This window comes from Pelmatolapia mariae, linkage group LG3_W (genome assembly GCF_036321145.2).
Source record: "Pelmatolapia mariae isolate MD_Pm_ZW linkage group LG3_W, Pm_UMD_F_2, whole genome shotgun sequence".
Lineage (NCBI taxonomy): Eukaryota > Metazoa > Chordata > Actinopteri > Cichliformes > Cichlidae > Pelmatolapia > Pelmatolapia mariae.
Genome location: NC_086229.1, coordinates 35484115 through 35511346, shown reverse-complemented (window position 1 = coordinate 35511346; position 27232 = coordinate 35484115). Strand labels below are relative to the sequence as shown.

Below are 27232 nucleotides of genomic sequence, written 5' to 3'. Positions count from 1 at the left end.
AAAGTGCTTACATTTCATATGTGGTGCTTAAAAGTGCTTGAAGGTGTAGCTGTATTTCATTCACCACAAATAACTATCTGACTGAATATTTTTCTTATCAGATAGAGAAATAAAATGAGTCGCAAAATGTAAAAGCAAAGTTTCTCCGCCTGGGCTGCCTTGCGCCTCTGTCTGTTTTAATGTGTGACCCCGCCCCTCCCCCGGACATTCGGGGATGAGTGCGCTAACATACCTGGAGGTTGCCGTTTTAATGAGTGTTTGACAGAAAACGACAATGGCGGAGTTTGCGTTCTCCAGTCGCATGATAGGTGAGTGCTAGTAAATAATTTTCCAGTACATGTACGTTACACATGCTATTTTTTTAAATTCTCATTATTATTTTGCTAGCTATCAAAATGATTGAAATGCACTGAGTGTGATGCAATATGGCAGCACTAGTATAGCTCTTATAGCACTATTAAGGACCCAGAGTCTCCATTTCAACTTTTGTCACAAGTCCTGACTTCAAACTATATACCAGTTTTTAAATTGTGTTGATAGGCCACGTAAAACCAGAGTTATGATCAAAAGTACATGCAATGTTTTTTTCCTAAATAAAACAGAGGCGTTTACTACGGGAAGAGATGGTAAAAATGGCGTTTTATAAGGACAGCGCTAGCAAACACTCTCCGCTTGTGAGCAACAAAGGAAAAAAAAAACACCCTTCCCTATTTTTGTCAAACAATCAAAAATATATATGGAAACATGACATTTGGTTATTTAGGAAGATTGGGAAGTTTTAGGAGTGAGCGAGCAAAAGAAATAAAGGGAGAAAGTGAGTTTTCACAGGTGAGAGACTTGTGACGTTTACCCTGTTTGGAGTCTCAAGTTAGTGTGTTGTCTTGTGTAGTTAGTGTGTAGTGTAGTCGTTGTTTTGTTTTCTGTGTCAGTTCTACTAGTGAATGTCACAGTTGCTGCAAAAAAGCCACCAAAGGCAGATTTCAGTGTAAATGCTGTCTCCAGGTGGAAAACGTTAGGAGTGATACACCTGCTGTTGTCATACCTGCAGGGTTTATCCCTGTGCTGGGTGAAATAATGGTAATATGAGGGACCGATCCATATGATCACAAAGAATAGTCACTTGTTTTTGTGCTATGAAGTTCCCCGGCTTTCATTCAAAATGTGTTTATCGTCTGCACCGACACGTTAAACTACTTAAACATTATGTCTTCAAGCTCACACTGAGGCCTGTGGGGTACTATCGGCCACTGATACAGTAGACAAATGATAATCTTAGTATTATTAGTATAATATATTATCAGTAGACAAGTGATAATCTTTTGTATATGGATATTTCATACATTAAGGCTGCCTGTTTATTTAAGGGAGATGAACAATGCATTATAATTGTACTTAATAATATCACTGATGATAGATTAAATGAGTAGATTTTAGGTAAATGCTTGTGCATTCTTTAAGTCTTTAAGTGGTGGGAGACAGAAGGACTCTGGCCAAAATAACATCTCTGATGGACAGAGTCTCCCACCCCATGCATGTAAATGTTGCTGAACTGCAGAGCTCCTTTAGTGACAGACTGCTGCATCCTACACTGAAACAAATGCAATAGGGTGGTTGTTGAATTTGCATAAAATTACTTCATATATCCAGCACGACTAATTTAAATTTCACGTCTAAACATATTTTTGTCTTTTAATTTTCACATATTCTTTAACAATATTCATTCTTTTAGAACAAATCATGTTGAAAAGAAACAAGTTAGTCGTGTTTTCTCCTCAAGCTCCGCCCCCTGGAAAGGAAAAATCGGCTGCACTGTCCGCCATTTTTGTCTCTCGCTTTGGAAAATCTACTACCATCTGGAGTTTTACACTTGAAGGTAAATAAGATTTTAAAGCTAACACACCAGTGAGAAAGAGTGTAGACCCTTTATATATGTGGACTTTTACTGGGGTGTTGTTATTTTACAGGTATGTGGGCTGTTTATCGAAAACCATGAAAGCTAATGGTAGCCGAAATTATGCGATAAGCAAATTAGTAATTAACATATATAATGTGAGTTAATATTGTTTGTATATTCTTTCAGTCTAAATTAACAGAGTATTACAAACTTACATCGGTGTCTGTAGTAAGTGGTGGTACCTGCAGTGTCTTAACCATTAAACAAGCTAATGTAGGGCCGGGATATGACTAGTTTGTTGAAACATGTCTGCTGCCAATGTGACTGCGCACACATGCACTGTAAAAAAGAAAATGTTGAGAAAACGTAAAATTTCAAGGCAACATGATGCAAGAGATTTTTGAGTTTTCTCAACTTTTGCCAACTGTTGTTGACTCAACTAAGATTTACAAGTTCTGCCAACTTGGATCTTCTTGTTCACCTAATTAGGATAATCCTGGAAGTCTAACGAAGAAATTCTGGTTTCAATGCCATGTATTTCTGCCTTCACCAAACACAGATATTCTTGTTGAGTAATCATACAATTCTTACTCCAGTGAGTTGAAAATTTACCTATATAAACAAAGGAAAATGTATGTTGTTATTATACTTGAAAAAACACTTAATAAATAGATATAGAATAAAACAAAGCACAATTCAATGTTATCTAAAAGCTTATTTATTTTGTTCAACAGTCTTTTCAGTACATTTCAGAATGTCATGGGTAGTAGGGTGAATTTCTGTTAAAAAAAACAAAAGGAAAGAAAGAAAAGTAATAACAAACAAACAAAAATGTGTTGCCAGTTTCTTTTGGGTGCTTTGAGCACCCCAGCAGAGACGTTAAAATTCCAGAGTCCAGAACCAAAAAAGAAAAGTGTCCAGCAACTTAATAATTCATGCACACACCCTGACCGTCTTGTAAAAGCTGAACATAACTATTGCACATTAAATAGGGTAGTGCTACAAACGATTGCCTATGTACCCAGACATTGACATTTTACACAGGCTTACTATGATGAACTATGGAAGTTAAAAGTTCTTAGAAATGTTACCATCAATGAAGAGGAAACTAACACTATAGCAAATCTTTTAAAATACTACAAGACAAATTTTCACCATATATTCTCAACAATACAGATTCATCTGACTAAAATTTACATTTTGAATAATGATTTATCCACTTCACCTTCATATCATCCGACCAGGCCAAAATAAGATGGCCTGAATTGCTTCAAAGGTAAAACTCATCTGCTTTGGATAATCAATGTTGAGGGCATACAGAAGGCCAAAGAGGTGTGCCAGGGCAGTAGAGAGATCTGGAATGTAGCACGATGTCCCCTTCCAACACAACTGCATGTTCTCGCACAGACGCATCAGCATCGTCATCTTGTAGGATGGTGAGGATGGCAACTGATGCACCGTTCAACACTGGTTCCAAAATGTCAGTGTCCTGAAGAAAAGTAAAATATGAATTATTGAAAGCTAAGAAAAACTAAAGACAAAACAAATTTCTAAAGATTTTAACTTTAACCTCTATACCATGCTGGTCGTTTGACCCATGGAGGTTTTAAGAAGAAAAAGCTTATTTTCTTTTAATTAATGCCACCTTGTGAGTTTTGTACAAAAATATTTTCTGTTATGGAACAACCACTAACAATGCCCAGCTGCTGCTCAGCAGAAAAAAAGGAGTGAGAGTTATGACAACTGCAATTCCCACTATAAAATTATCTGGACTGCACTGAGAAAGTGTACATTTCCATTTTGGATAAACTCATCCTTTAAAAACATCTCATAGCAATTAGTTTTACTTGCATTACTTTTTTGTACTTACTAAGCACTTCAGGAAAACCTCTGTTGCATCTTCTCTTGAGGAAAATGGGCAGGCCTCTCAGTGCCCGTTGGACACAGTGTTGGATGTCTAAAGAGTATTCAGTGGAAAACAAGAATTTCAATTAGTGAAGTAACATGGTGTACTATACACAATGCAAAATCAGAACTCTCATAGTAATGAAAGTAAAGCACAGGTCAGACCCAGCAACACGCAAAACGTACCCCCCCCCCAAATTACAAAAGCACCACCATGTTAACAATTTTACTTTCATTTTACAAATTAAATAAAATACTGCCAAATAAGAACAAAGCAATGACTCATGACATTCATTTTTACTGACATGTCCACTGATGTGTTTTATTTGAAGCCAACATCTTTTTCAGTTTCTGTTAAGAGAAAAGTATACTCTCTTCTGAAAATGTCAGATAAAGGAGCACTTCACTCACCTGTTCATCAAGTTTATCCAGGAGGTCTTCCATCTCCTCACCAAGAGCTCCCTTCTTAGACCAGTACAGTTTCAGCAGGCCAGGCACAACTTTGTCAAGGGATGCATTGAAGGTCCCCAGGAGGTCTTTGCTTGTGATCCGATGAAATTTTCAGATATCTAAACAATACATTCACCAAAATATTGTCATTTATTCAACACAGAAAATTCCTGGGTAGCTGTCTTGGACAGTTTGCACCATGTTATATGCCTGACTGTGTCATCAACAGCAAAACCTACCTACTTCAAAAATCTCTCATGAATACGTCTTTTGCACAGGAATAGAAACACCCCCCACAAAACCCAGTATCAATATGAAAATACATATTATGTTCTAAGTTGCACCAAAATTTGTGACCAATCAGATTCTGTGACCTGCCCTAGTATTCTTTCCCTAACAATCTCAGACTATAAAAGTCCTATTTCTAGCACAAAAAGAAAAAAAATACATGCTAAGTCAAAATTATGAGATTGCCTTTCTGTTTCACAATTTCGATTTAGCATGGGGACTCTTGTACTGGCAGAAATGTTCAGGGTAAGGATTTCAATATAACACTGGCAAGGGCCTTGACTGGAGTGGTAGCACAAGATAATAAAGTTGGCCAATGATTTACCCCAGGAAATACCGTACTGCTTCAATATAAGTATAAATCATGCCCAACTTGAATAATAATTAAATTATAAATAAATTAGGACAGTCTTACCTCCTCAGAGGAAAACAGCGCAGGTCATCTCTCCTGGACCTCAGATACCATAGGCTGACACTCCACGACCTCTCTCCGCCTGAAAGAAAATGTTTGTAATAATGAAACATTTCAATATAATGTAGAAAAAAAAAACGAGAAAAAAAAGTTACGGATCGGACTCCCCGATCCTTACTGCGCATGTGCAAAGTCGGACCGTACAGATCGCGTCTACCCGTGGAATTGTACATAAAATCAATACTCCACCAACAAAAAGGCTCTCAAAACAATACAATGCTTTCCACAGCTTTGAAGGATGGGTCAGGTGTATCCTTCGTGGCCCACCCTATGCCAGAATTCATAGCGCGGCCCAACCGATTCTAGTTTCAAACAATGGCGGCAGCCACTTAGTTTTAATATTACTCTTATTACTCTTTCTGGGTCACAAAGTAAACTTTTAAGGTATTTTCAGGCGAGAATGTAGCTGTGTAAATTTCAAATATCTGCTCAGTTTATTAAGACAACACATTTTTGCAAAAATGCTTCTACGTTTTCGGAGACGTCTGTTACCACCAGCTTCGATAGCTAGCTGGGGATTCAAGGCTCGCTAGAGCAGCGAGAACAGCGAACTCCTGGCATATCATTTTCAACCCCCCGCGCGGTCCTTCGCTAGCTTAAACATGATATATAAGTCCCTTAGATGACTTAAATATGTTATTGTTTGGCTTTTTTTCAGTGCTTTACTCATTCCACCCTCCTGGGTCCTCAGGAGGGTGCAGCCTAGCGCTTGTAGAAAATCCTAATAACAGATGTCGTTAGCTTACCTGCTAGGGCAAATGGCCGGCAGCTCCCGCACCTGTCCAAAGAATGGTCAAATAATACACTCCAACTTCAGACCAGGTAAAATCCGTAATGGTCGAAAAATTGTAATTTTCATCCAATTTTGGCCACGTTTGTTCAAAGTTTCTTAGCAGGTTTTCAGTTCAGAACACATCGACAAACCACTATCACACAGTCTGCTCAGACTCGTTTGGTCTAGTTCAAACTTATTCAGACCACAACGTGTGCCAGTCACCTACGGGGTTTCCCACCGGTTCCCAACTCGACTCAAAAAATCTACTCAAAAGTTGATAATCTTTGTTATGCTCGCTAGAAAATCTTAGTTAGGACAACAATGGAAGAAATTTGTTGGGCAGACAAGCTATTTTAGGTTGTAAATGGAAAGTTTTATTTCTAAGTCAGTTTAATTTGAAAACTTTACTCAAATCAACAATTACTAGTTATCGTTTTTACAGTGTAACAGTTTGGGTCAAAGTGCAGATGTTCCAGATGTTCTGCAGTCTCGCTGTGTTTCATGTTAACATGTAGATGTTGGACCAAAGTGAAGCTTTTTGATGTGACTGCAGGAATGTGAAGTGTAACTCTGAGCTTTAGGAAATGAAACTAAATGGACTTTTTCTCCTTTATCTATAGGAAAGTGTAGGAGAGCAACAGATGAACAAGTGTTACTGTAGCAGGAAACACAAACACGTCATCAGAGGATCTATATGTTCATCATTATCACTGTTTCCTTGTTCTGTCACAAACACACAACACTTCCTGCTCTCTCTCTGATGGATCTGATTGGCTGTTTCATTCACAGGAGTTCAGGGCGTCACACAAACAGCTTTAACTGCACAGCGACACACTTTAAATCATCTACAGACAAACCTGTGTGTTTGATTTATGAAGAAATAATAAAGACGTGTCTACAGCTGTCCATAAAGCAGCTTCTCACACAAACTCTGACACTTCGCTCACTTTAATTCCTGCAAAGCTGCATAATAAAAAGCTGTGACTGCTATGAACTGCTGATGATGACTGCATGAAGCTCTCAGCTGAAGTTTCATTCATTTATTTTAATGTTAATGTCGCCTTTTTAAGTCTGTGTGAGGATTTTAATGACAGACATTAAAGGAGCTTCTTTGATTAGCAACAAATTCATGTTGATTTTCAGCCTGAAATGATAAAAACTTTAATAATTCTGTTTATAATCATCAACCTGGAGACTAATGAAAAGTATAATAGTAATAAAAATCCTTTATTATTTGAGTAATGCCTGAATCCGCTCAGAGACTGAGACAAATCAGCAGTGTTGGTGACAGTTTGACATTAACTGAATTAAGATCAAAGTGCTCTTATTGTGAAAATCTGCCTCCTGCTTGCTTCAAATCATTTTTATTTATTTTTCAAACTGACAGTGAAACATTGAGGCATTAATCCGATCTTAAAATCAGCAGCTGTGTTTTCACAGACGTTTCACTTTGATTTGTTCAGACTGAGCAGAGAGAAGTGGCTCTCTGTGTGCGCACTGCTGAGAAACAGAAGCTCATTTCTGCTCTTCAGCCTCTAAAGTCTCAGCGTGAGGACTGAGTGAAGAGTTTCAGAGCAGAGAGTTTTGGCTCACAGCTTTTAGCGTCTACACAAAGAGCCGATTACACACTGGTTCTGACAACATCTCCACCTCCTAAAAACAAACTCTCCTACTAGCAGCTGTCACAACCACGACAGGCAGAAGACTGGATTTTTTTCAGGCTCAAATTTCATGCAGTTTGCAGTAAATTGTGTGTCACAGACTTTGTAGTTCTCATTTACGTGACTCATTGATATCTTCTCCTGCTGAAAGTGAAACTCTTAGAACCTGCTGCAGGTTAATGATTGATCTAAAGGCACCTGACCTTTGAACAGGAACTTATGAGTCTTTTATAGTGTTTAATGTTCATAGTGCTGAAACCTGCAGACACACTCATGTGGAAGACCAGGTTTGTTTTTTAATACTTAAAACACGGTTTCAAATAGCAACACAGCAGAAGTCCAATTGTTGCAATACAGAAATGATGTAGGAATCATTTACTTCCCACTCAGAAATATGAACGTCAGGTTAATCAGACGATGGACTGAAGATGAATCAGAAACTATTTCCATATAGAAACACTCTGTTTGTTCTTCTTAATCATTCACTCAAAAAGATAAACTGGATGCTTATTTTTATTTATTTTTTTTTTTTCCTGTCCCGTTTGGCTCTTTTGCCATCAGAATTATTGTCTAAAGGCAAAGAAAGATGCCCAACGGATTTACTTTACCAAACGGACCATCCCAGCCTTGCCGTAATGGTCTATTTGATTCACCTTTTATTGTTTATTTTATTTTTCATTTGCTGAATGCGGGACAGACTTTTCTGGGGGAAAGAAAGGGGAGAAAGAAAGAGGGAAAGGAAAACAGCTGAGAAGAGGGATGGGGAAAAAGGGCAAAAAACAAAAACCAACAGAGTAAGCAGACAAAAAAATACATATATCGATCACCTGGATCACCTGTTGAGAAAGAAAAAAGAAAACAAGCAGAAGAAAACAAGGGTAATAGAATAAACAACATCACAATGATATATGGGAATATGGCAGTAAATATTAAATGTTAAACATTATTGTGCAGCACGTAAGATCGACAGCGCACAGTGTGCTTTGAGGTAGGAGCCAAAAAGGGTGTAGTTTGTGTGTGTAATCATCCGTGTGTACACCTGTGAACATGGACGCGCTTGTTTTTTAAAAGGTTCCTTCATGTAATGATCTGCTAGAGGGTGTGGGGGGCCACTGCCCCGTCCTCCAGGGCATGAAGCAGGTATGGAGGAGATCAAAACTCCAGACATCCAGAGGCCCCCAGAACACAAGAGACCAGGGAAGACCAACAGAGGGGCAGCCGCGTCACTATCCCAGAAAGAGCTGAGGAGAGTCCCAGATGAGGCGTCACTCAGCAGCCGCGGAGCAGAAGCCAGAGGGGGTTGCAGTGACGTGCCCGTGAGCCCCGCCGGCAGCCAGCTGTGCCTGAGTGACCGAGCCCCAGGCCGAGAGGCCGAGGGCACCCCACCTCCGAAGTGGCCCGAACGAGCCCCAGGCTCCAGGCCCGGATAAGCAGCCGCCAAGGAGTGAGCCGGTGTGTACCTGGGCGCCCATCACCAGACACAAAGAACCACCAACGCACCAATGTCTGAGGGCGTTTGCCACTGGCAGGGGAAGTGGTGGGGGGAGATAGGCCTCCAAACCTTGGAGGGCCTGAGATGTCCCCAGAGAGGTGGCGTCTGATACCCAACCTGACATATAGACACAGACAAACAGGCACACACAGATACAAACATCCATTCCCACCCTCATGCTCTCAAATGCAATTACTCCACACTCAACCAACGTGGAGACAGACATAAAGAGACACTGTACACACAATCACACTCCCCAAGCGTACTCTAAGAACCGGGTCTGGGTACCCTTGCCCCTGGAGGGGGAAACTGCACCCAGACCCAGATGGTGTTACCCTTTTCCCTGAGGTGGGGAGAAGCAGACCGCCCCGACTCCGCAGCGGCAGGGAGGCCCCACATACCAGACCCCAGTTGGACGGCCAACTCCTCCTCCTAGCCCCCCCACTCCAACAGGCCGCAGAGAACGGGGGTGTGTGAAGACTCCAAACCTCCCTCCACCCGCTCATATGTAGTGTTGATGTATGTGTGTTCTAAGGTGCATTTAAAACCCAGGAGGGCATGGAGCTACCTGCCAGAGCAGTAGGTAAGCGCATAGCCCCTCCTGCTAGCCCTCAATGTCTACGTGTATTTAAAATTGAGAGGTGGGCAACGACGCCAGGGGTGAGGTGTACACCCTGATGGTAATTTGGATTCTGTGTGGCGTGCCCACCCCCAAGATCCTATATGTATGTGTAATGAGAGTGTGAGTAATGTCTCTCGATGCACCAGCGGCACCCTGCGCCAGAGCTGGGCCCCCATACACCCACAACCCCGGCAACACACCAACCAGGCCCGGCTAGGGTCCCAGCACAGAGACAGAGCGCCCCCAGAACCTCACGCCCATCCCGGACCCACCCAGGGGCAGCCAGGCTACCAGGTCAGTAACCCACGTCCGTCAGCACAGACCCTCCTCTAGCCCCGCTACACGCAGCCACGAGGAAACGTTACCTAAGAGCCAACAGAGCCCCTAATAGGCAATGACCGCTAACCCTGGTTGAGCCCCCCAAGGAAGATGCTCCTGGGGAACCCCCCGACGCCCTAAGCCCGTCCCAACCCCCACACCAATCACAACAGTGAAGGCAGGACCAAACTATGACCCCCCCACACCCACTAGGTGATGGAGCTGATCAAAGTAGCCCAGAGCAATTGATCTGATGTGGTGGCAGAGGCTGTATCAAGACTAATGTAATCTAATAGATAATTTCTATATTGGTTAGAATTAAGATTATTTTTATTTTTCCAGTTCATGAGGACTGTTTTCTTGGCTATGCATAGGGCAGTGAAAACCATATGGGCTATATTCTTTTCCGGAGTGACATTATCTAAGCTGCCCAACAAACATACTAAAGGGGAAGTTGGCATGTTACATTTCAAACACTTTGATAAGTCTTCACATATCTCGCGCCAAAACTTCTGAACTGGTGGACAGAACCAAAGAGCGTGGATATAATTGCCCGGTGAATTGATTTGGCAGTGTGAGCAGTTGTTGGCAGACGTAAAGCCCATCTTGAACATCCGATGGCCTGTATAGTGCACTCTATGTAGTATTTTGTATTGAATTAATTGAAGACTGGGATTTCTAATTAGATGAAAGGTTTTTAAGCAAATCTGAGACCAGAAGTTTTGGTCTAAGTTAACTGATAAATCCGCTTCCCATTTTGCAATAGGAAGTGATATTGATTCATCTGTTTTAGAAAGCATTCTGTATATTTTGGAAAGTAATTTGGGGGTTTTAAGAGTAAGAAATTGAACCACACTTGGTGGTGTTTGTAGCTTAACTTGGCCCGGTTTAAATTTCTTTTTTATTATGGATTTAATTTGTTGATACTCTAAAAATCTTTTCTTGTTTATCCCATATTGTGTAACTAGTCTGTCAAATGAAATAAATTCTGTTCCTTCTAGTATATGTTCTAAATATTTGATTCCTTTACCACTCCAATCTGAAAAGTTTATCATATTATTGTTTTGTAATATGTCAGGGTTGTTCCAGATAGGTGTACGTTTGCAAGGGATTAATGAAGACTCCGTCAATTTTAGAAACTCCCACCATGCTGTTAGAGAAGAGCTGATGTTGACGCTTTTGAAGCATTCATGTCTTTGGATGTTTGAGCTGATAAATGGTAGATCTGAAATCTCTAGATTATTGCAAAGTGCTTGTTCTACATCTAGCCAAGGTTCATCTAAGAGTGTATGTTTTAGCCATCCTGAGATAAACTGAAGCCTGTTGGCTAAGAAGTAGTGCTGAAAGTTAGGTAATTCTAATCCTCCTTTATCCTTGGTGTTTTGTAGTGTTTTTAAGCTTATACGTGGTGGCTTATTTTTCCAAAGGAATTTGGACATATATGAATCTAGAGATCTGAACCAATCTTGCGGCGGTTTAGTTGGGATCATTGAGAATAAATAATTTATTTTTGGTAAGACCATCATTTTTATAGCGGCAACCCTTCCCATGAGTGATATGGGTAGACATTTCCACCTAGCCAGATCTCCTTCTACTTTCTTTAAAAGTGGGATATGGTTTAATTTAGTTAGATCAGCAAGCTTGGGAGAAACATTAATACCTAAATATTTTATATTTCCCGATTGCAGTGGAGAAGAAGAGGGATTATGGAAGGAGCAATTAATCGGAAGGACTGTAGATTTTGACCAGTTAATTGAGTAGTCTGAAATTTTTGCAAACGAGTTTATCAATTCAATTACCCCAGAGATATTGGTTTGTGAATTTTGGAGATACAGTAACACATCATCCGCATAAAGGCTGATTTTATGTTCCACATTCTTGCATTTTATGCCCTTAATTACTGTATTCTGTCTAATTGCTGCTGCTAGTGGTTCAATAAAAATTGCAAACAGTGAAGGGGAGAGTGGGCATCCCTGCCTGGTGCCCCTCTGGAGACAGAAGCTGGAGGATGTCTGGTCATTCGTTCTGATACAAGCTGTTGGGGAATTATATAATATTTTTAACCAGTTGATGAAAGAGGATCCAAAACCAAATTTGTCTAAAGTTGCAAATAGAAATTTCCAGTTAACTCTGTCGAACGCTTTTTCTGCATCTAAAGAAAATATTGTAGTTTCCAGGTTTTTACTGTATGAGTAGTCTATCAAATTAAGTAATCTACGTGTATTTGTTGATGAGTGCCTACCTTTTATGAAACCAGTTTGGTCAGAATGAATCAAGAGGGGGGTTATTTTCTCTAGTCTCTTTGAGAGAGCTTTGCAGATTATTTTGAGGTCTACATTTATAAGGGATATTGGATGATAGCTTGAGGGATATACAGGGTCTTTGCCTGGTTTTAGCAGGAGATTAATGTTTGCAGAATTCATATTTGATGGAAGTCTACCCTTTTCTTTGATTTCCAACAACGTTCTGTAAAAAACTGGTGCTAGAATCGTCCAGAATTCTTTGTAGAATTCTGCAGGAAAGCCGTCTGGACCTGGAGCCTTATTATTGGGCATACTTATCAGGGCTTCCTGGAGTTCACCTGGCGTCATTGGCAAATCCAGTGCCATTGCTTGAGAGTCTAATAATTTTGGAAGAGTTATGTTGTCTAAAAACTGATCAATTTCCTTTTTAGATGGGTTTATTTGTGGTGAATACAACGTTTTATAGAAATCCCTGAAAATGTTGTTTATTTGTTTCGGTTCATATATTGTGTTGCCAGATGAATCTTGAACAGCACATATAGTTGTTTTTTCTTTATTTATTTTTAGCTGGTTTGCTAGAAATTGACCGGATTTATTACTATGTTCATAATTTTGTAAGCGTAGTCTTTGTACTAAGAATTTCGTTTTTTTTATCAATTATCTCATTTAATTCTAGTTTTGTTTTGCGTATTTTGTTCAATGTTTCCTGATCTTGGTGGGACGCGTAGGCTTCTTTTAGTGATTTGATGATTTTTTCTAATTCCTGAATATTTTTGTTTTCTTTTTTCTTTTTATGTGATGAGAAAGAAATTATTTTACCTCTCATCACAGCTTTCCCTGCTTCCCATAAAACAGAAGCTGATGTTCCGGGAGTGTCATTAAAGTCTAAATATGAAGTCCACTCTTTTTTAAAATATTTAATAAAGTCTTCATCTTGAAGCAGTGATGTATTAAATCTCCAGTTTTTACTTGGTGTAGTATTATTCTTGTGCATTAGTGTTAAAGATACAGGAGCATGATCGCTGACAGCTATAGGATGAATCTCAGTGTCTGAAATGTCACTCAGCAGTGAGCTGCTGACCAAAAAATAATCCAGACGAGAGTAGGAGCGATGCACATGTGAGAAAAAAGTATATTCCTTACTGGTGGGGTGAAGGGAGCGCCATGCATCGCAAAGACCAAAGTCGCTCATATACTGTTTGATTATATTTGTGGACTGCCAATTATGCTGAGTTCCTGTTGTGTTGAGCCTATCCATTTCTTCATTTAGTCCAAGGTTGAGGTCGCCTCCAAGAACAAGTGTGCCATCTAAGTGTTCAGAGAGTGCACTGAAAAAACCGTGAAAGAATGAGGGATCATCAACATTTGGACCATATACACTTACAATACATAGCTTTTTATCCAGTATAGATAGTTTAATGATTAAGAATCTGCCCTCTGGATCTATAACTGTATCGAGTACTGTGAAATTAATTTTTTTATGTATTAAAATTGCTACTCCCCTTTGTCTAGAATTATAACAAGCTGAGAACACATTAGGAAACTCAGGTGTTTTAAGTTCATTCGGACCTCTAAGAGGTCTGTGGGTCTCTTGTAAAAGGACAACATCGGCCTGTAGTTTTTTGAGTTGGTTATCCAGCTCCATTTACATTCCATGAGACGAATCTTAGTGCACCCATAGATGTCTGTGTATAACTAGGGGTGTACGCTGTGTGTGTCGCTTAGACAGGTGGAGAGAAAACATCACTTGTTCATAAACAGAGAAAAGGAGAGAGAGAAAGAATATGTGGCGAGATGCTCCCTGAGTCTGACTATGTGTTTGCATATTTACTAATATGAGTTCGCTTGGCTTAAGTGTGTGTATCCTGTAGGTCTGTGTGCACTGTCTGACAGATGTAAATGTGCTGCCGTTGAGCACATGACTGTGCGTGATCGTGCTGTGCATATGTGTCGAAATAAAGGATGTTGTTTGTGGATGAGTGTGGAAGCAGGTGATCGAAGCGGTGAAAGAAAATAAAGAAAGAAAGAAACCAAGGACAAGGGTGAGCAGCATAAAAACAAGAGGGGGAAAAAGAGAGAAGAAAAAACGAGAGGAAAAAAAAAACAAAAAAAAAACGGAAACATTCCAATCAAACCGTTGACGGAGAGTGACGGTGTTAATTTTGCTATGATATCACACTTAAGATGCGATTTAATACTACTAATTTAGACAGATGTTAATGCAAATTAGTGTGAGTGGATGGGGAAAGGGTGTAGCGGATTCTTATCTGGTGTGAAGTTAATACTGCCACGGAGTGATGTCGGGGTCGCGGTGGAGCTGTCCGTCCACGTACAGCCGGTCCACAGCGATGACAGCACGGGAGCCCTTTTGGATGAAGCCACGTCGGATTGGGAAGAGGACCCTGCGTCGTTCCATGATCTCTTTGGGGAACTGGTCGTTCACGCTGTAGTCCGTTCCTTTTAATTCCCTGCCGCGGCTTTTCACCTGTTCTTTTTGTTTGAAGTGGCCGAATTTGGCCACAATAGGACGTGGTCTCCCAGCCGCAGGTCGAATACGGCCGAGACGATGTACCCTATCGAAGACGATGTTCTTCACCGTTCTTCCTCCAGCAGCTTCAGGTGGGTTTTGATGAAGCTTTTTACCGTGGTCTCCGCGTCCTCTTCAGCGGCTTCTGGAATACCAGAAAATACCAGATTGTCACGCATGCTATGAGCTTGTAGATCAATAACTGATTCTTTTATTTTTTTATTTTCTCTATTTAGTTCAGTAACATTGTCTGTGAGACATTTCACCGGCTCCCTTAGCGTGGCATTTTCAGCAGCAAGCGTTTCCACCTGCTGCTGGCTGAACTTCAGGGATTCTCGCAAGCATTTAAATTCCCGGTGAAGAATCTCCACCAAGGACAGCCTTGCGTCGAAACTGGACAATCGCTTGTCGATTGACTCCAGTATGTCGGCAATATCTTTGCAGGCTGGCGATGTTGTGCCGGGGGAATCTGCCGGGCGAAGTCTTTTCGACGACGGCGTCTCAGATTTAGCCGGGGAAACTGCACACTGGCCCTTTTCATCACGAGATCCTAAAAGCACTGATCAATGTAATCTTGGAGAGCCTCTAAACTCTCCCTGTTGTTCTCCAGGGTGTTGGAGATTATTTAGAAAAATAATGTTAGTTGTAAGACAATTGATAAGTGTATTTGGTAATATTGAGGCTTAAAGGAATTTGTTCAAATCTAAACTACCATTCGCTTTAATTTTCCGCCAAAATCTCCGGCGTCTGACGTCAGTTACAACATGAGTCGCTTACCTTGTCCGTCACTTCCGTCACTTACGTCTCCCCGTCCTCCTTACCTCTCCCCGTCCTCCTTATGCGTTCCTTATGGTACACGCCAGGTTATGAAATCCGGTGATAGACATTCCAGCCATGTATTCCAGCCCTAAAACTAACCTCATCCCTAATCCTAACCATAACCTTAATAAGAAACTGAACGAACATGTGTAGATTGAGTCCAAACGATTCTGATGTTTTCTCATTTTTCCCATCTCGTCATTTCAAAACGTTTTGGGTACTGGAAAGTGTTAAATGTCGACGATTTGTCACCTAGCGTAAAATATTAAGCTTAGGGAGTGAGAACATGTTGAGTTCAGTCTACTGAACTAATTAAACACAATATTACATTTTACAGTGTTGTCACATACTTTCTTGTTATTCAGTTACATTGTCACATAAAAGTTAAAAATATAAACCTGAAGCTACGCTTCAACACACTAACACAAATCTGTATGCTAATGATAACTTTTATGTATGTATACAAAACCAACAACACACACCAGCACAACGATTTCAAAGTCATCTTCACAGTGATTCTACTTTAGAAAAGTGAACATGGAGAAATCGAGGCTCCAAGCCTGACTGCTCATCACTGCCTTTGTTGTCTATTTAAAATCAAGGTCTGGTTTCTGGACTCTGATCAGCAGAGGGTTACAGCAGAATGATTCAGTGCAATAATTGCTGCTTAGAATTAGATAGGATGATGACACGTGTTTTATGAGAAGGAAACAAGGCTGTGCATCTCTGAATGCATGCTCAATCATCCAGGTAAGTCAATCTCCAAAAGTTGATTCTGTTCATCTGGACGTAGCGTTTTCAATGGGAGAAATGTTTCGTCACTCATCCAAATGACTCCTGCATAATGACTGAATGCAAATGTACTGTTTATAAGGTTTGGGGAAACCTGCAGTCAGCTGAGACTAAAGAAGTCATTTGGATGAGTGACGAAACATTTCTCCCATTGAAAACACTACGTCCAGATGAACAGAATCAACTTTTGGAGATATAATGGTCTAGTTTAATAGAATAGAATAAATATTCTAAACTCAATGGTTTTCTACTTCCCAGTTTGTCTTCATTGAGTTGTCAGTAATGTGACAATAACTCAGACTGGAAATAACCTTAATGACAAATTAATTTTCAGACTTTCAGGAGACAGAATGAGTCTGACAGGTGACTCAGTGATGTGAGCTGACAGCAGACGCATTCAGTGCATTAACATGAGGATCAGAGTGTTTTCTGAGGAAATACACTGGTCCCTTAATAGTTTGACCATGAAATATTCAAAAACAAATATATGGTCAACTGTTTGTGTGACAGAGGCAGAAGTGTCTCTTTGTGCATGTGGAGAAACCTGCTGTTAAATCAGAACATGAATAGGTGGCGTTTAAACACATGCTCCACTCACTCAGAGGTCAGAAGTCATGTACAGTAGCCACACTGACACCAAGAGAAGATAACCAGCTGGTAGCAAATGCAGGGAAGTATCCTTTACAGCTAAACCGGAGAGAAACATAAAGATAATGAAGATGACCGTTTTAATCAGTCATATTTCATTCAATACAGTGGTGTGGTGACAGATCAAGGATCAGTCCATCAGCAGTTTGATCCACGTATGGATTGAAGTGCATCTGTGAAAATGTTGAACTGTTCCTTTATCAGTGTCTAACAGTATGGTGGTCTTACCCCCTCCTCCTTTCAGGGTGGAGCCTGCTGGAGTCCGATGGTTGAGACCAGATCTGAGGAAGTGTAAGTGTGTTTTTAACGGGATTCATGAAAACAAAGCAGCACACATTCAACCATCTTCATCATTCTGATGTCAGGAGTCATCATCAAAGTGTCAATCAATGAACAGATGATGGATCAATAACTGCAGCTGGATTGTGTTTGTTCCCTCCATCAGATTCCTGTCAACTCACAATCGACACAAACACAGTAAATGGTCACCTCCAACTGTCTGACAACAACAGGAAGGTGACATGGGTGAAGAAGGATCGGTCATATCCTGAACATCCAGACAGATTTGATTACTGGTCTCAGCTGCTGTGTAGAAATGGTCTGACTGGTCGCTGTTACTGGGAGGTCGAGTGGAGAGGGTGGGTTTATATATCAGTGAGTTACAGAAGAATCAGAAGGAAAGGAGGCAGTAAGGATTGTTTGTTTGGACTGAATGCTCAGTCCTGGAGTCTGTACTGCTCTGTTGATGGTTCTCATGTTGTCTGTCATAATAACAGACAAACACCCATCTCCTCCTCCTCCTCCTCTGTCTCTAACAGAGCAGCAGTGTATGTGGACTGTTCTGCTGGCACTCTGTCCTTCTACAGAGTCTCCTCTGGCACTCTGATCCACCTCCACACCTTCAACACCAAATTCTTTGAACCTCTTTATCCTGGGTTTGGATTCAGCCCTGGTTCCTCGGTGTGTCTGTTCTGAGTTTAATACAAGAATTGTCCTGTTATAGAAACTAGTGATGGGTCGTTCGCGAACGAAATGGCTCTTAGAGCCAGATCTTTGAAGTGAACGACGCGAGCCGGCTCCTTATCGCGAGCCGTCGGTTCTTTTTTTTTTCCTTTCTCTCCCCCTCTCTCTCGCCCTTTTTTCCGCTTCACTCTGCATGCGAGCCTTGTGCTTTGCGCTGGGGGGAGGGGCGGTAATTACACTCAGTAGCAGAGGAACAGAGCAGGAGGGAGAGAGAGAGAGAGAGAGCCAGGGACAACAACGTCACATTAAAAAGGTATAGTAATCATCCACAACTATTTTCAGTTGCAGATGATAAAGGATTCAGAAAGTTTATTCATGCAGGCCCATATGACAGAGAATATGCATCTCCTTTTTCATATTTTAATTTATATTTAATTGTGTTGTGGTTTGCAGTGTTTTGTGTTGTTTCATTTTAAATTTGTTTAAAAGGAAAAGCTGAAAATTTAAATAGTTAAATGTTTAACAGTGACTAGTTGGTTTTTGTATTATATGATTTATTTATTACATTTTATGGGGAGTGACTAAATAAAAGTATATTTACGGTGGCCCCTACAGACAAAGCAGCAAGTACAAACTTCAAAACACGTACAAACCCTGAAGCACGTACATACTCCAAAGCACGTAAAAACTCAGAATCACGTAAAAACTCCAAAACACATAAAAACTCAGGCTACATCCACACGTACCCAGGTATTTTTGGAAACTGAGATTTCTAAAAAAAATGCCTGTCAGGATGGATATTCTCTAAAACTAAAACGGAGAAAACGCAGCGTCAAAGATGTGCGCCTTTTTTGAAGTCACACTGTGCGCCACATTTTGTTTCGGTGAAATGAATTTCTGCAATACTGTTACTGTTAATTGTCCTCTCTGCAGTGTTTAAATGCTTACATATACACACACAGTTACTGTCCCTCCACACATACGACTTGGTTCTGCTTCTATGCCCCATCTTTGTTTACTATTTCCCACCGAGGCTTCTAGACTTCTGGTTGGCCAACATTTCTACACGTTTAGGAATATATCGGCACCTGTTGCTTTGGCATGCTCCTAGCAGCGTTTTCCTTTATTTCTGCATTTATATGTGGATGGGATTATTTTTTAAAAGGAAAACAGAAAATATCTGTTTCAAAAATACCCGTGTACGTGTGGATGTAGCCTCAGAAGCACGTAAAAACTCCAAAACATGTACAAAAGACAACAGAAGTGCTCCAGAATGCTAGGCGCAGTGTTGAGCTTTTGTTACCTAGAGGCTACACAAGCCAGCAAGTACCAACGACCGGTGTGTGGTAGTAAGAGGTAAATGAACTTTTTTTTTTTATTATTTGAATATATATGAGTGCTTGTGTATAAATACACAAACAATATACATATGCTTTCAATTGTGTAATTTAAGTGATCTAGGTAGCTCTGTTTTGGAAGTTCAGTTAACGCTAGAAATGCGTTTTAGAGTTTGTACGTGCTTTTTGGAGTTTGTACGTGTCTCTAGGGGCCACTGAATATATTTATATATAAACATATATAAATAAAACCACTGTTTCTTAAATTAGTAATTCCTTTTGTGCATAATTTTATATTATTGTGATAATAAATTGATTAAAGCAACAAAACACCCTAAAGAGCCGGTTCGGAGCCGAAAGAGCCGGCTCTTTTTAGTGAGTCGAGCCGAAAGAGCCGGCTCTCTAAAAAGAGCCGGAAATCCCATCACTAATAGAAACCACTTAACATAGCAGTTAGATAGTTTAGACATTAGTCTAAAAATTTGAGAAGGACAAGGTGTGGATAAGGTGTTGAAAAAGAATCACTGTATTGCTTTAACAATAATTATAATAATATTTGTTTCATTTGGGGCTGTACGAAGTTACTTTCATCTTTGTTTCATTTTCATTAAAAATAAATCAATCAATAATTTAGAAATTAAATGTGTCTTCTGTCATGTCTATAATAATAATATTTTTTTAATTATTTATTATTATTATCATTTATTAATCAGACTTTTTTTTCCATTTTGGACTAAAAAACAAATAATCCCATCTGACCTGAATGTATTTTGTACATAAATAACAAGTAAATTGAGCTTTAACTATAAATATTATCCTTTAAATATTAGACGGTAAATAGCTAGAAAATATTTAAATCTTTAAAAATCAAATTAATAACCCGTGAAACTAATAACAAAAACTATTGTGAAAAACTATTATATCAGCATACAACAGCAATGAACACAGTATTGGAAGACTGTAAACAAATCATGTTAGCCTTCTAAAGACCCAACGGAACATTTAATGTTTGCACTGTTTGCATGTTTGTTTAAAAAGTTTCTTTGTTTATTCATGAGCTACATCTGCTTTAAATCCATTTTGAACCATTTTGCCAGGTTCAAATAAACTCTGCCTATGATTTTCTGTGAATTTTCCAGATTTTCAAAATGTTGCAGGGTTTGCAACGTCATATTTACAATACTTATTATTTTCACATTGCTTGTCCAGCTTTTACCTGTACTATACCTCGCAAAAGCTTGATTCAGTTCATCTGGATGTAACGTTTTCAGTGGGAGAAAACTTCTGTTACTCATCTAAGTGACTTCTTCAGTCTCAGCTGACTGCATGTTTCCCCAACCTTATAAACAGCAAATTTGCACAATGACTGAAACTAGCACCACTGAATGACCAAATGGCTGGGAGGGCAGTTCCTTGATCATTAATATGCAAATTCTCATGCATGATTTCCATGTTAATGATCAAGGACCAGGAATTGACTCACAGAAACACAAACACCAATGTGTTTCTGTTAGATGTTGGCTCCTTCCCAACTGATTATCTAAAACATTTAAGTGTGGCAAACATGAAAAAAGGAAACTAATTTCAATATCAGACAAAGATAACATGCACAATATGCAGTTTATAAATAAAGTAGTTTATTTTATTAAACTTACAATTGTCAGTCTTGTCCTCAGTCATTTTCTCAGACCTGTTGTAAAATTAATTTATTCAAGTCCACACAAGTCAAAAATTGTGTTTTGGTAGGTTGAGCGTACTTGGCTTGATGCATACTTTGAATTGGACAGTAACTGTGACTGATGATGTATCACAAGTCCACAAGAACGCAAGTACACACAAGTATGCAATATTGAGACACGGCCTCAGTCTGAATTTATTGAACTGCTGAATTTATTTACTGATTGTTTGAAGGCAAATATCAATATTCACTGCTCCGGATAATTAAAAGGGACAGGTAGGACGAAAGGGATCAAGGCCGCCAGCAGGGCACAGAACACACAGTCCTCCTGGTCACACAAAATCCACAGCTCACACCAGCAGAAGGACCACACGAGATTTGCCTATATCAATCCGGCAAGACGTGAGTTGGTATTCAGTTTAATTAAATAACCAGCTGAATACTAACTCATCTACTGTTTTTATGCTGTCTCAACAATTGCTGGCATTAGCTGAATACATCCATACTGAGCAGAGTGTGAGCTAAGCAGGAACAACTCTAGGCTAAATGCTAGCAGCTAATCACAGTTAGTGATATCAGCCCGTTTTAAAGGTTAACAGTTACAGTTTTGGAAAAAGCCTCTCAGAATTACATTTGATAGCTCATCTCTCCTCCCTTTCACACACACCGCAGACCCCATAGCTCCTCGCCAAATCCCCTCTACCAGAAGCTCTCATTGGATTGGCTCGAGCCACCAGAGCTTTAGTACATTAGTAGTAGTAGTAGTAGTAGTAGTATAATATTATTACTGCTATTTTCTTAATATTTCCTCCTTAACGTAAATTCACACTTTCTATGTGCTCATGTAAAGCTGAGGAGCACAAGCCAAAGAATTTCATTATTGGCAAACTGTTTATCTGTACATGACAATAAAACTTGCAAATAGATACCAATTACATTAAAGAAAATAATGAAGGTGTCGTTGTCCTGGGTCATGTTAAGGTTCATTGTTGAGAGAGGAATCCATAAATAACCACAGATCCAGGCGTGTGCAATTTAGACGGCATTTTAATGAACACATGTGTGAGTTCAACAACCCAATCAGTATTGAACTGCTTTACCATATTCAGACAGCGGTTTTATAGGGTTAAGATAGTACAGCCCCCTTTTCTGTTGCTAGGCAGATTTAAACAAAGCATACGTCAGCCTAAACCACAAATGTTCTGTCAACAACCTTTAACATAGTTTTAAAAGAACATAGTCTTCGGGTCGGTGCTTCCCCTCAGCTCGTCTTCGCTGTCGCTTCCCTGTGGGGGATCTGGTGCACTTCCTCTAAGTACTTCGCCACAATTCTGCACTTGCAGCAAAAATACATCTTCACTTCTGCCCTACCAAAATAGATCTACTATGGTGTGTATGTGTGTGTGCGTGCACGTGCGGGGGCGCGTGCGTGCTGTGTACTGCGTACGTGTCGTGACCTCTCTATTTGTGTCTGTATGTGTGTGTATGTCTCGTCTGTCTGTGGGTGCACAGAGTGTGCATCTGCTCTCTGAACAGTTTCACTTCTGCAAAAGCATGGCTTGCAGACGCATTTCCTGTCAGCCTGCAGTCAGCTTCTCACCCACTGAAGACTTCAGTATAAGAATACAAAAACATTCAAAAACCTTTAAATTATAAATTCAACTCCACAATTTGAAGTGGTTATAACAACCTGTAATAAAGACTAATATAATACCCATATCTTTGAACATCTGAATGCCTCTGAATGCAACCTCACTATTAACATGAAATGGTAATGATGATTATAAAAATAGCAGCAAATAATAGCAGTAAAATATTTCTATTCTCAATACTCCCTCTCTCGACCTCTGGACCACCAGAGGTCGCCATACATTATGTTGGGTCACTCCTTGGCCCATTCAGCTGCTTCCCTGTCCACCCCTGGCGTCATGGACATTAGGATCACTTTACCCACTCTGACCCTCTCTCGGCATTCTGTGATTTAGTGAACCAGACAACCCCATGTCATCTAGGTGGTCTTAGTAATGAACTGCCCGCTCCCACTTGAGAACACTCATGCTTAAGGTTACTCACACCAAAGTATCAGCGAGCCTAAAGTTGATCGGGGGCATGAGAGAATAAGAGTGCGAGCAGAGCTCAATCCGCACTCCTCCCTCACCCCTGAACTCACTCATACCCGGTGAGAGACCCCCTACACTTGTGAATCTCCAGTGGTCTATCCCTTTCCTGGGTCCCTCTCTAGTGGAAATCAGGCCGCCTGCAAAGGATAGAAAACACCTTCTCCTCCTATGGCTCTAACTTACTCTGTTCCTCAGTGGTTCTCTTTATTCAAACCTGATTCGACCTAATATTACTCAAAACATGAACCTAATTGCGTATTCGTATTCGTAACATTACTCAGCCTTTGTAAAACTCTTAAAGCACTGCTTGCACGTCTCTGCAGGCTTCCTGTTGGTTCCTTATCTGATCACCAACATCCTATGCACAAAACTGTCGCTGCTGCTGCAGGTGCCTCTCATCTAAAGTCACCTATCACAAGAAAGTGTATCAAGAAAATCATTATAACGGCTTATTCTACTAAAGGATCAAAGAAAAAACAACCACTCCAATTGACTAAGTGTAAACATATAATCAATAGCTCCTGAGTAAATTTCATCATAGCTAAAAGCTGAACTCTAACTGTATTTTGAACTCCCATTTCCTGGGTGATAACCTGTTTGAATATATCATTTTATTTCATTTTGCTGCTCTTAATGTAATGACTCATTCTAATTTATACTTTATCAGACTTAACCAAAATATATAAGCTTTCTCCCTTTGCTTCTGTTTTAAACAAAAACTTGGTCACTTCAACAAGCATTTGTTATTCTGTAACTGCATTTTATATAAGAGGACTAATTTAGAGCTGCATGTGTTATCTCAATATTTTACATGTCACACAGTTTAGTTACAAACAAACTCCTATTCAGTTCCTCTTTTCTGTCACTTGTTACAGGGCCAGCTCAAATGCAGTTAAAAGCTAAATGAATTTCAGGCCCTAGGCCTCACCTATGTTTAAACCATATGTGTTTGTAAGCGTGAATGCTGTTTATCCTTCTGTTGCTCCAAGTCCCCTACACTATATCGACTGAGACATAACGCTCATCGAAGCTTATGACCTTAACTGGACCGAACATCAACTCTGTTAATGAGCACGATTGCAATGTGTAAGAAAAAATAATTTCTACATATTTAATCTCCCCTATTATTCATTTGAGTCAGCGAGACTTTTAACATCCTCATAAAAGCTCTCCTCTACCCTAGAAATAAATCTATTTACTATCTGTTTCTAAAGCCTACATTATCACAACTTTATTCTAAAAATCAAAAAGAGATCCCACATTTTCTTCTCATAAAATGTTCACTATTTTCCCCAAAGCATATCCTTTATTCCCACAGTTTCCCTCTAAATTTGGTGTACAACTTCTTATTAACACCAGCAATTTATCTTCTAAACAGAATTCAGTTCATTTTACTCCTTTCTTTAGAATTAACAATCTCTGCCTCAGTTTTACCATATCTAAATTATCAAACAACCCCAATCGTTATAAAATCATACTAAAACCCATTTCAAATTAAACAAATTAAATCTTAAATCCCTCTCTTTTTGACACATCTCATGTGGCAAAAAACTCAACATGCTTCACCCAAGCTTAACAAATTAAAAAGGGAAAAAAGGTTAGTCATGTCATATCATCAGGGTTTTAATAGTTTTGCAATTTTCATTAGTTTTTATTTTTATTTCGTTTTGACTTCAGATTTTCAATTTTATATTAGTTTTAATTAGTTTTTACCAATTGTTTGCTAGTTTAGTTTAGTTTTTATTTTTTTGAAAATCCTTAGTTTCAGTTTAGTTTTGATTAGTTTCAGTTATAGTTTTAGTTGTGTTTGCAATAATTAAGTGTAACAAAATCCCAGTTTCATCATATCAGTCATTCTCTTCTGCTTATCCTTGGGTATGTTGTTATTCCAGCTACCATACCCTGCACCCTGGACAGGTCGCCTGTCTGTCGCAGGGCTAACACGCAGAGACAGACAACTCACATTCCCACCTATGGGTTCTTTAAATAAATAAATAAAGGCAGATGAACAACCGTTGATACCAGGCAACTATAAAATGTATATCTTGGCCCCAATGAGACTATTAACTCTTGCAGCACCGGGTGTTAAGGCAATTGACTCACACAGTTATGTAGATATCCCAGTCCTGTTGTCTCGGGATGCATCACGCTGCCTTGCCTGGTGTTAGCTTCTGTTTCTGGGGATGAGGGTTGGGCGTGCTCCCTTACCTTCTCAAGGTAAGCTAGGTTAGCCTTCTTGTGTGAGCTTTTCAAGTGCACTTTAAGGTTTGTGGGATTTCTTTCCCTTTAGAATGTCCCTCATAATTTGTCTCGTTCCACTACAAGACACTTGCTTTATCCAAAACACAGTCATATTCAAAGTAATCCCAAATTGGACTCGTGGACGGAGCGGCAACACAGATGACCCGACTGAGGTACTTGCCACCTGCAGGCATAATAAGGCACAGCAAGAACATAACCTGGAAAATACACTTCATTCTCACCCTAGACTAACGTATGACACATACACATCAACGAAAACTAAACACATTTTCTCTAAAAATTCAGTTAATTTTAGTTAGTTTTGTGAACGGTCATTTCAGTTTTAGTTAGTTTTCCTTTTATTGCAAAGTCTCGTTTTTATTTTTATTTCCGTTAACGAAAATGTTTTTTATTCGTTATTTCGTTAGTTTTCGTTAACGATAATAACCTTGCATATCATTTCTCAGAACACTTCAGCCATCTTCCTCTCCGGTATTTTGCTCCAGCCCTGAAAACCTGTGTTTAAGGAATAAGATCAATTTAATTATTATGTCAAATCTTCTCCAAATCGTTGCTCCATGCAAAGTCTGGATCCTTGGAACTTCCTGGAAACAAAACCTGTACTTAACTCTCCCCCTTTATGATCCAGTCTGTGTCATGACAAAAAATAAACTTAAACAGAACAGTTATTAATCATGAGTTACCTCAGTTAATGGTAACTTGAATCTCATCAAACAATATTTCCCTTTTGGCATTTAGCCTTCTCCCAACAATATAATGTAATAATATGGTCTAACCCAAATCAATAAAACAGAAATCCACTCAAAGGAACATCAGCATCCCCAGATCTAAATCTCCCACTTGTCCTGCTTTTGGCAAAAGCAAAACAAAGCATCCCCTTTCTTTTCCTCACATGGTAAATTTGTCCACATTTATTCATTCCCACCTTAGTCCAGTCACTCACATTCACTCACACGCATTCTCACATGATATTTTTGCTGATACTGCAGCCTTCTGCGCAAATAATGAAATGCTCCACATCAGCAAAATGAGCTCAATCCTTTGTTTTATTTCGTTTTCCTTTTTAGGAAAATAGTTCGCTATACTTTTGACTGGATTGAATCGATACAATCCTAAAATTAAACAGAGACTCGCCGCCAATCAGGTCTCCTTCTCAGCCAATTTATAATTCTGTAAAGCCCACCTGATTTTCGTACTTGGTGATTTTGTCAGCGCCGTCAGTTCACTCTCTTCCAGGCCTGCTTAGAACAAAAATGAAAAAAGAGAGCTGATTATTAGCTCATCAAAGTACAAAACAAAATCACCTGACAGGTTTTTCCTAAGTGCACTGTTACACAAACTATGGGCCCTTTTCGACATGTCCATGTTTATCAAAACTCCCTCTATTAAAATGAAAAACAACAGCCCCAAAAAATCTTAAACAATCTTAAATTTCACCCATTCAACACACCGAAAACCTCGTCAAAAGATCAAAGACCGTTTGCACAACGTCACCCTTCCTCACTTTGCCATGTTTTCATTCAGCATATGATATAAACCGATTTTGACAACGTGTCATCACTACATTATAAATTTCCTGTCCAAATCTGCCCCTCTGAACAGACCTGACCACCGTAATCAAATATCCTAATACTTTACCATTATATATTTCGCCAAATAATCTTCAACAGCCACCGCTCTCTCTTGAACTGAAAGCCTCCGAAACACACGCACACAGGAAGTGTCTCTGCTCCAGCTAATTTGCATAGACTCACAGCTCAACAGCCAACTTGACAAGAGAAATACATGTTTAAACCTTATCACATTATTGAATTATTTTCATTTTCTTTCTATACTAATCACTTACTTTTATCAATCAGTGCAAAGGCACTCCTAAGGCACTCTTTTAAAACTGCTTTAATACTTTTCTTGTGTTTTTTCCATCTTTTTTAAATCTTTCCATCAATTTTATTAACCATTCACACCA

At 39.6% G+C, this 27232-nt stretch overlaps 2 protein-coding genes across 2 annotated transcripts in view; both read left to right on the top strand.

Annotated features, from left to right (window-relative positions):
- Positions 1-27232, top strand: part of LOC134622284 (NACHT, LRR and PYD domains-containing protein 12-like) — a 1346881-nt gene that overhangs the window by 86658 nt on the left and 1232991 nt on the right. The window lies entirely within an intron of this gene.
- LOC135932524 (stonustoxin subunit alpha-like) lies at positions 275-17881 on the top strand. Its single transcript, XM_065470005.1, has 4 exons — positions 275-308; positions 2094-2132; positions 14668-14688; positions 17352-17881. The coding sequence occupies exons 1-4, from the start codon at positions 275-277 to the stop codon at positions 17879-17881; spliced, it is 624 nt and encodes a 207-aa protein (XP_065326077.1).

What these genes read in the sequence shown, in the direction of transcription:
- LOC135932524 (XM_065470005.1), top strand. Translation starts at nt 275, where the DNA reads ATGGCGGAGTTTGCGTTCTCCAGTCGCATGATAG. An exon ending in GTTCTCCAGTCGCATGATAG is followed by an intron (nt 309 to 2,093) that starts GTGAGTGCTAGT and finishes CTAAATTAACAG; the next exon opens with AGTATTACAAACTTACATCG. An exon ending in GGTGTCTGTAGTAAGTGGTG is followed by an intron (nt 2,133 to 14,667) that starts GTACCTGCAGTG and finishes TCCCAGCCGCAG; the next exon opens with GTCGAATACGGCCGAGACGA.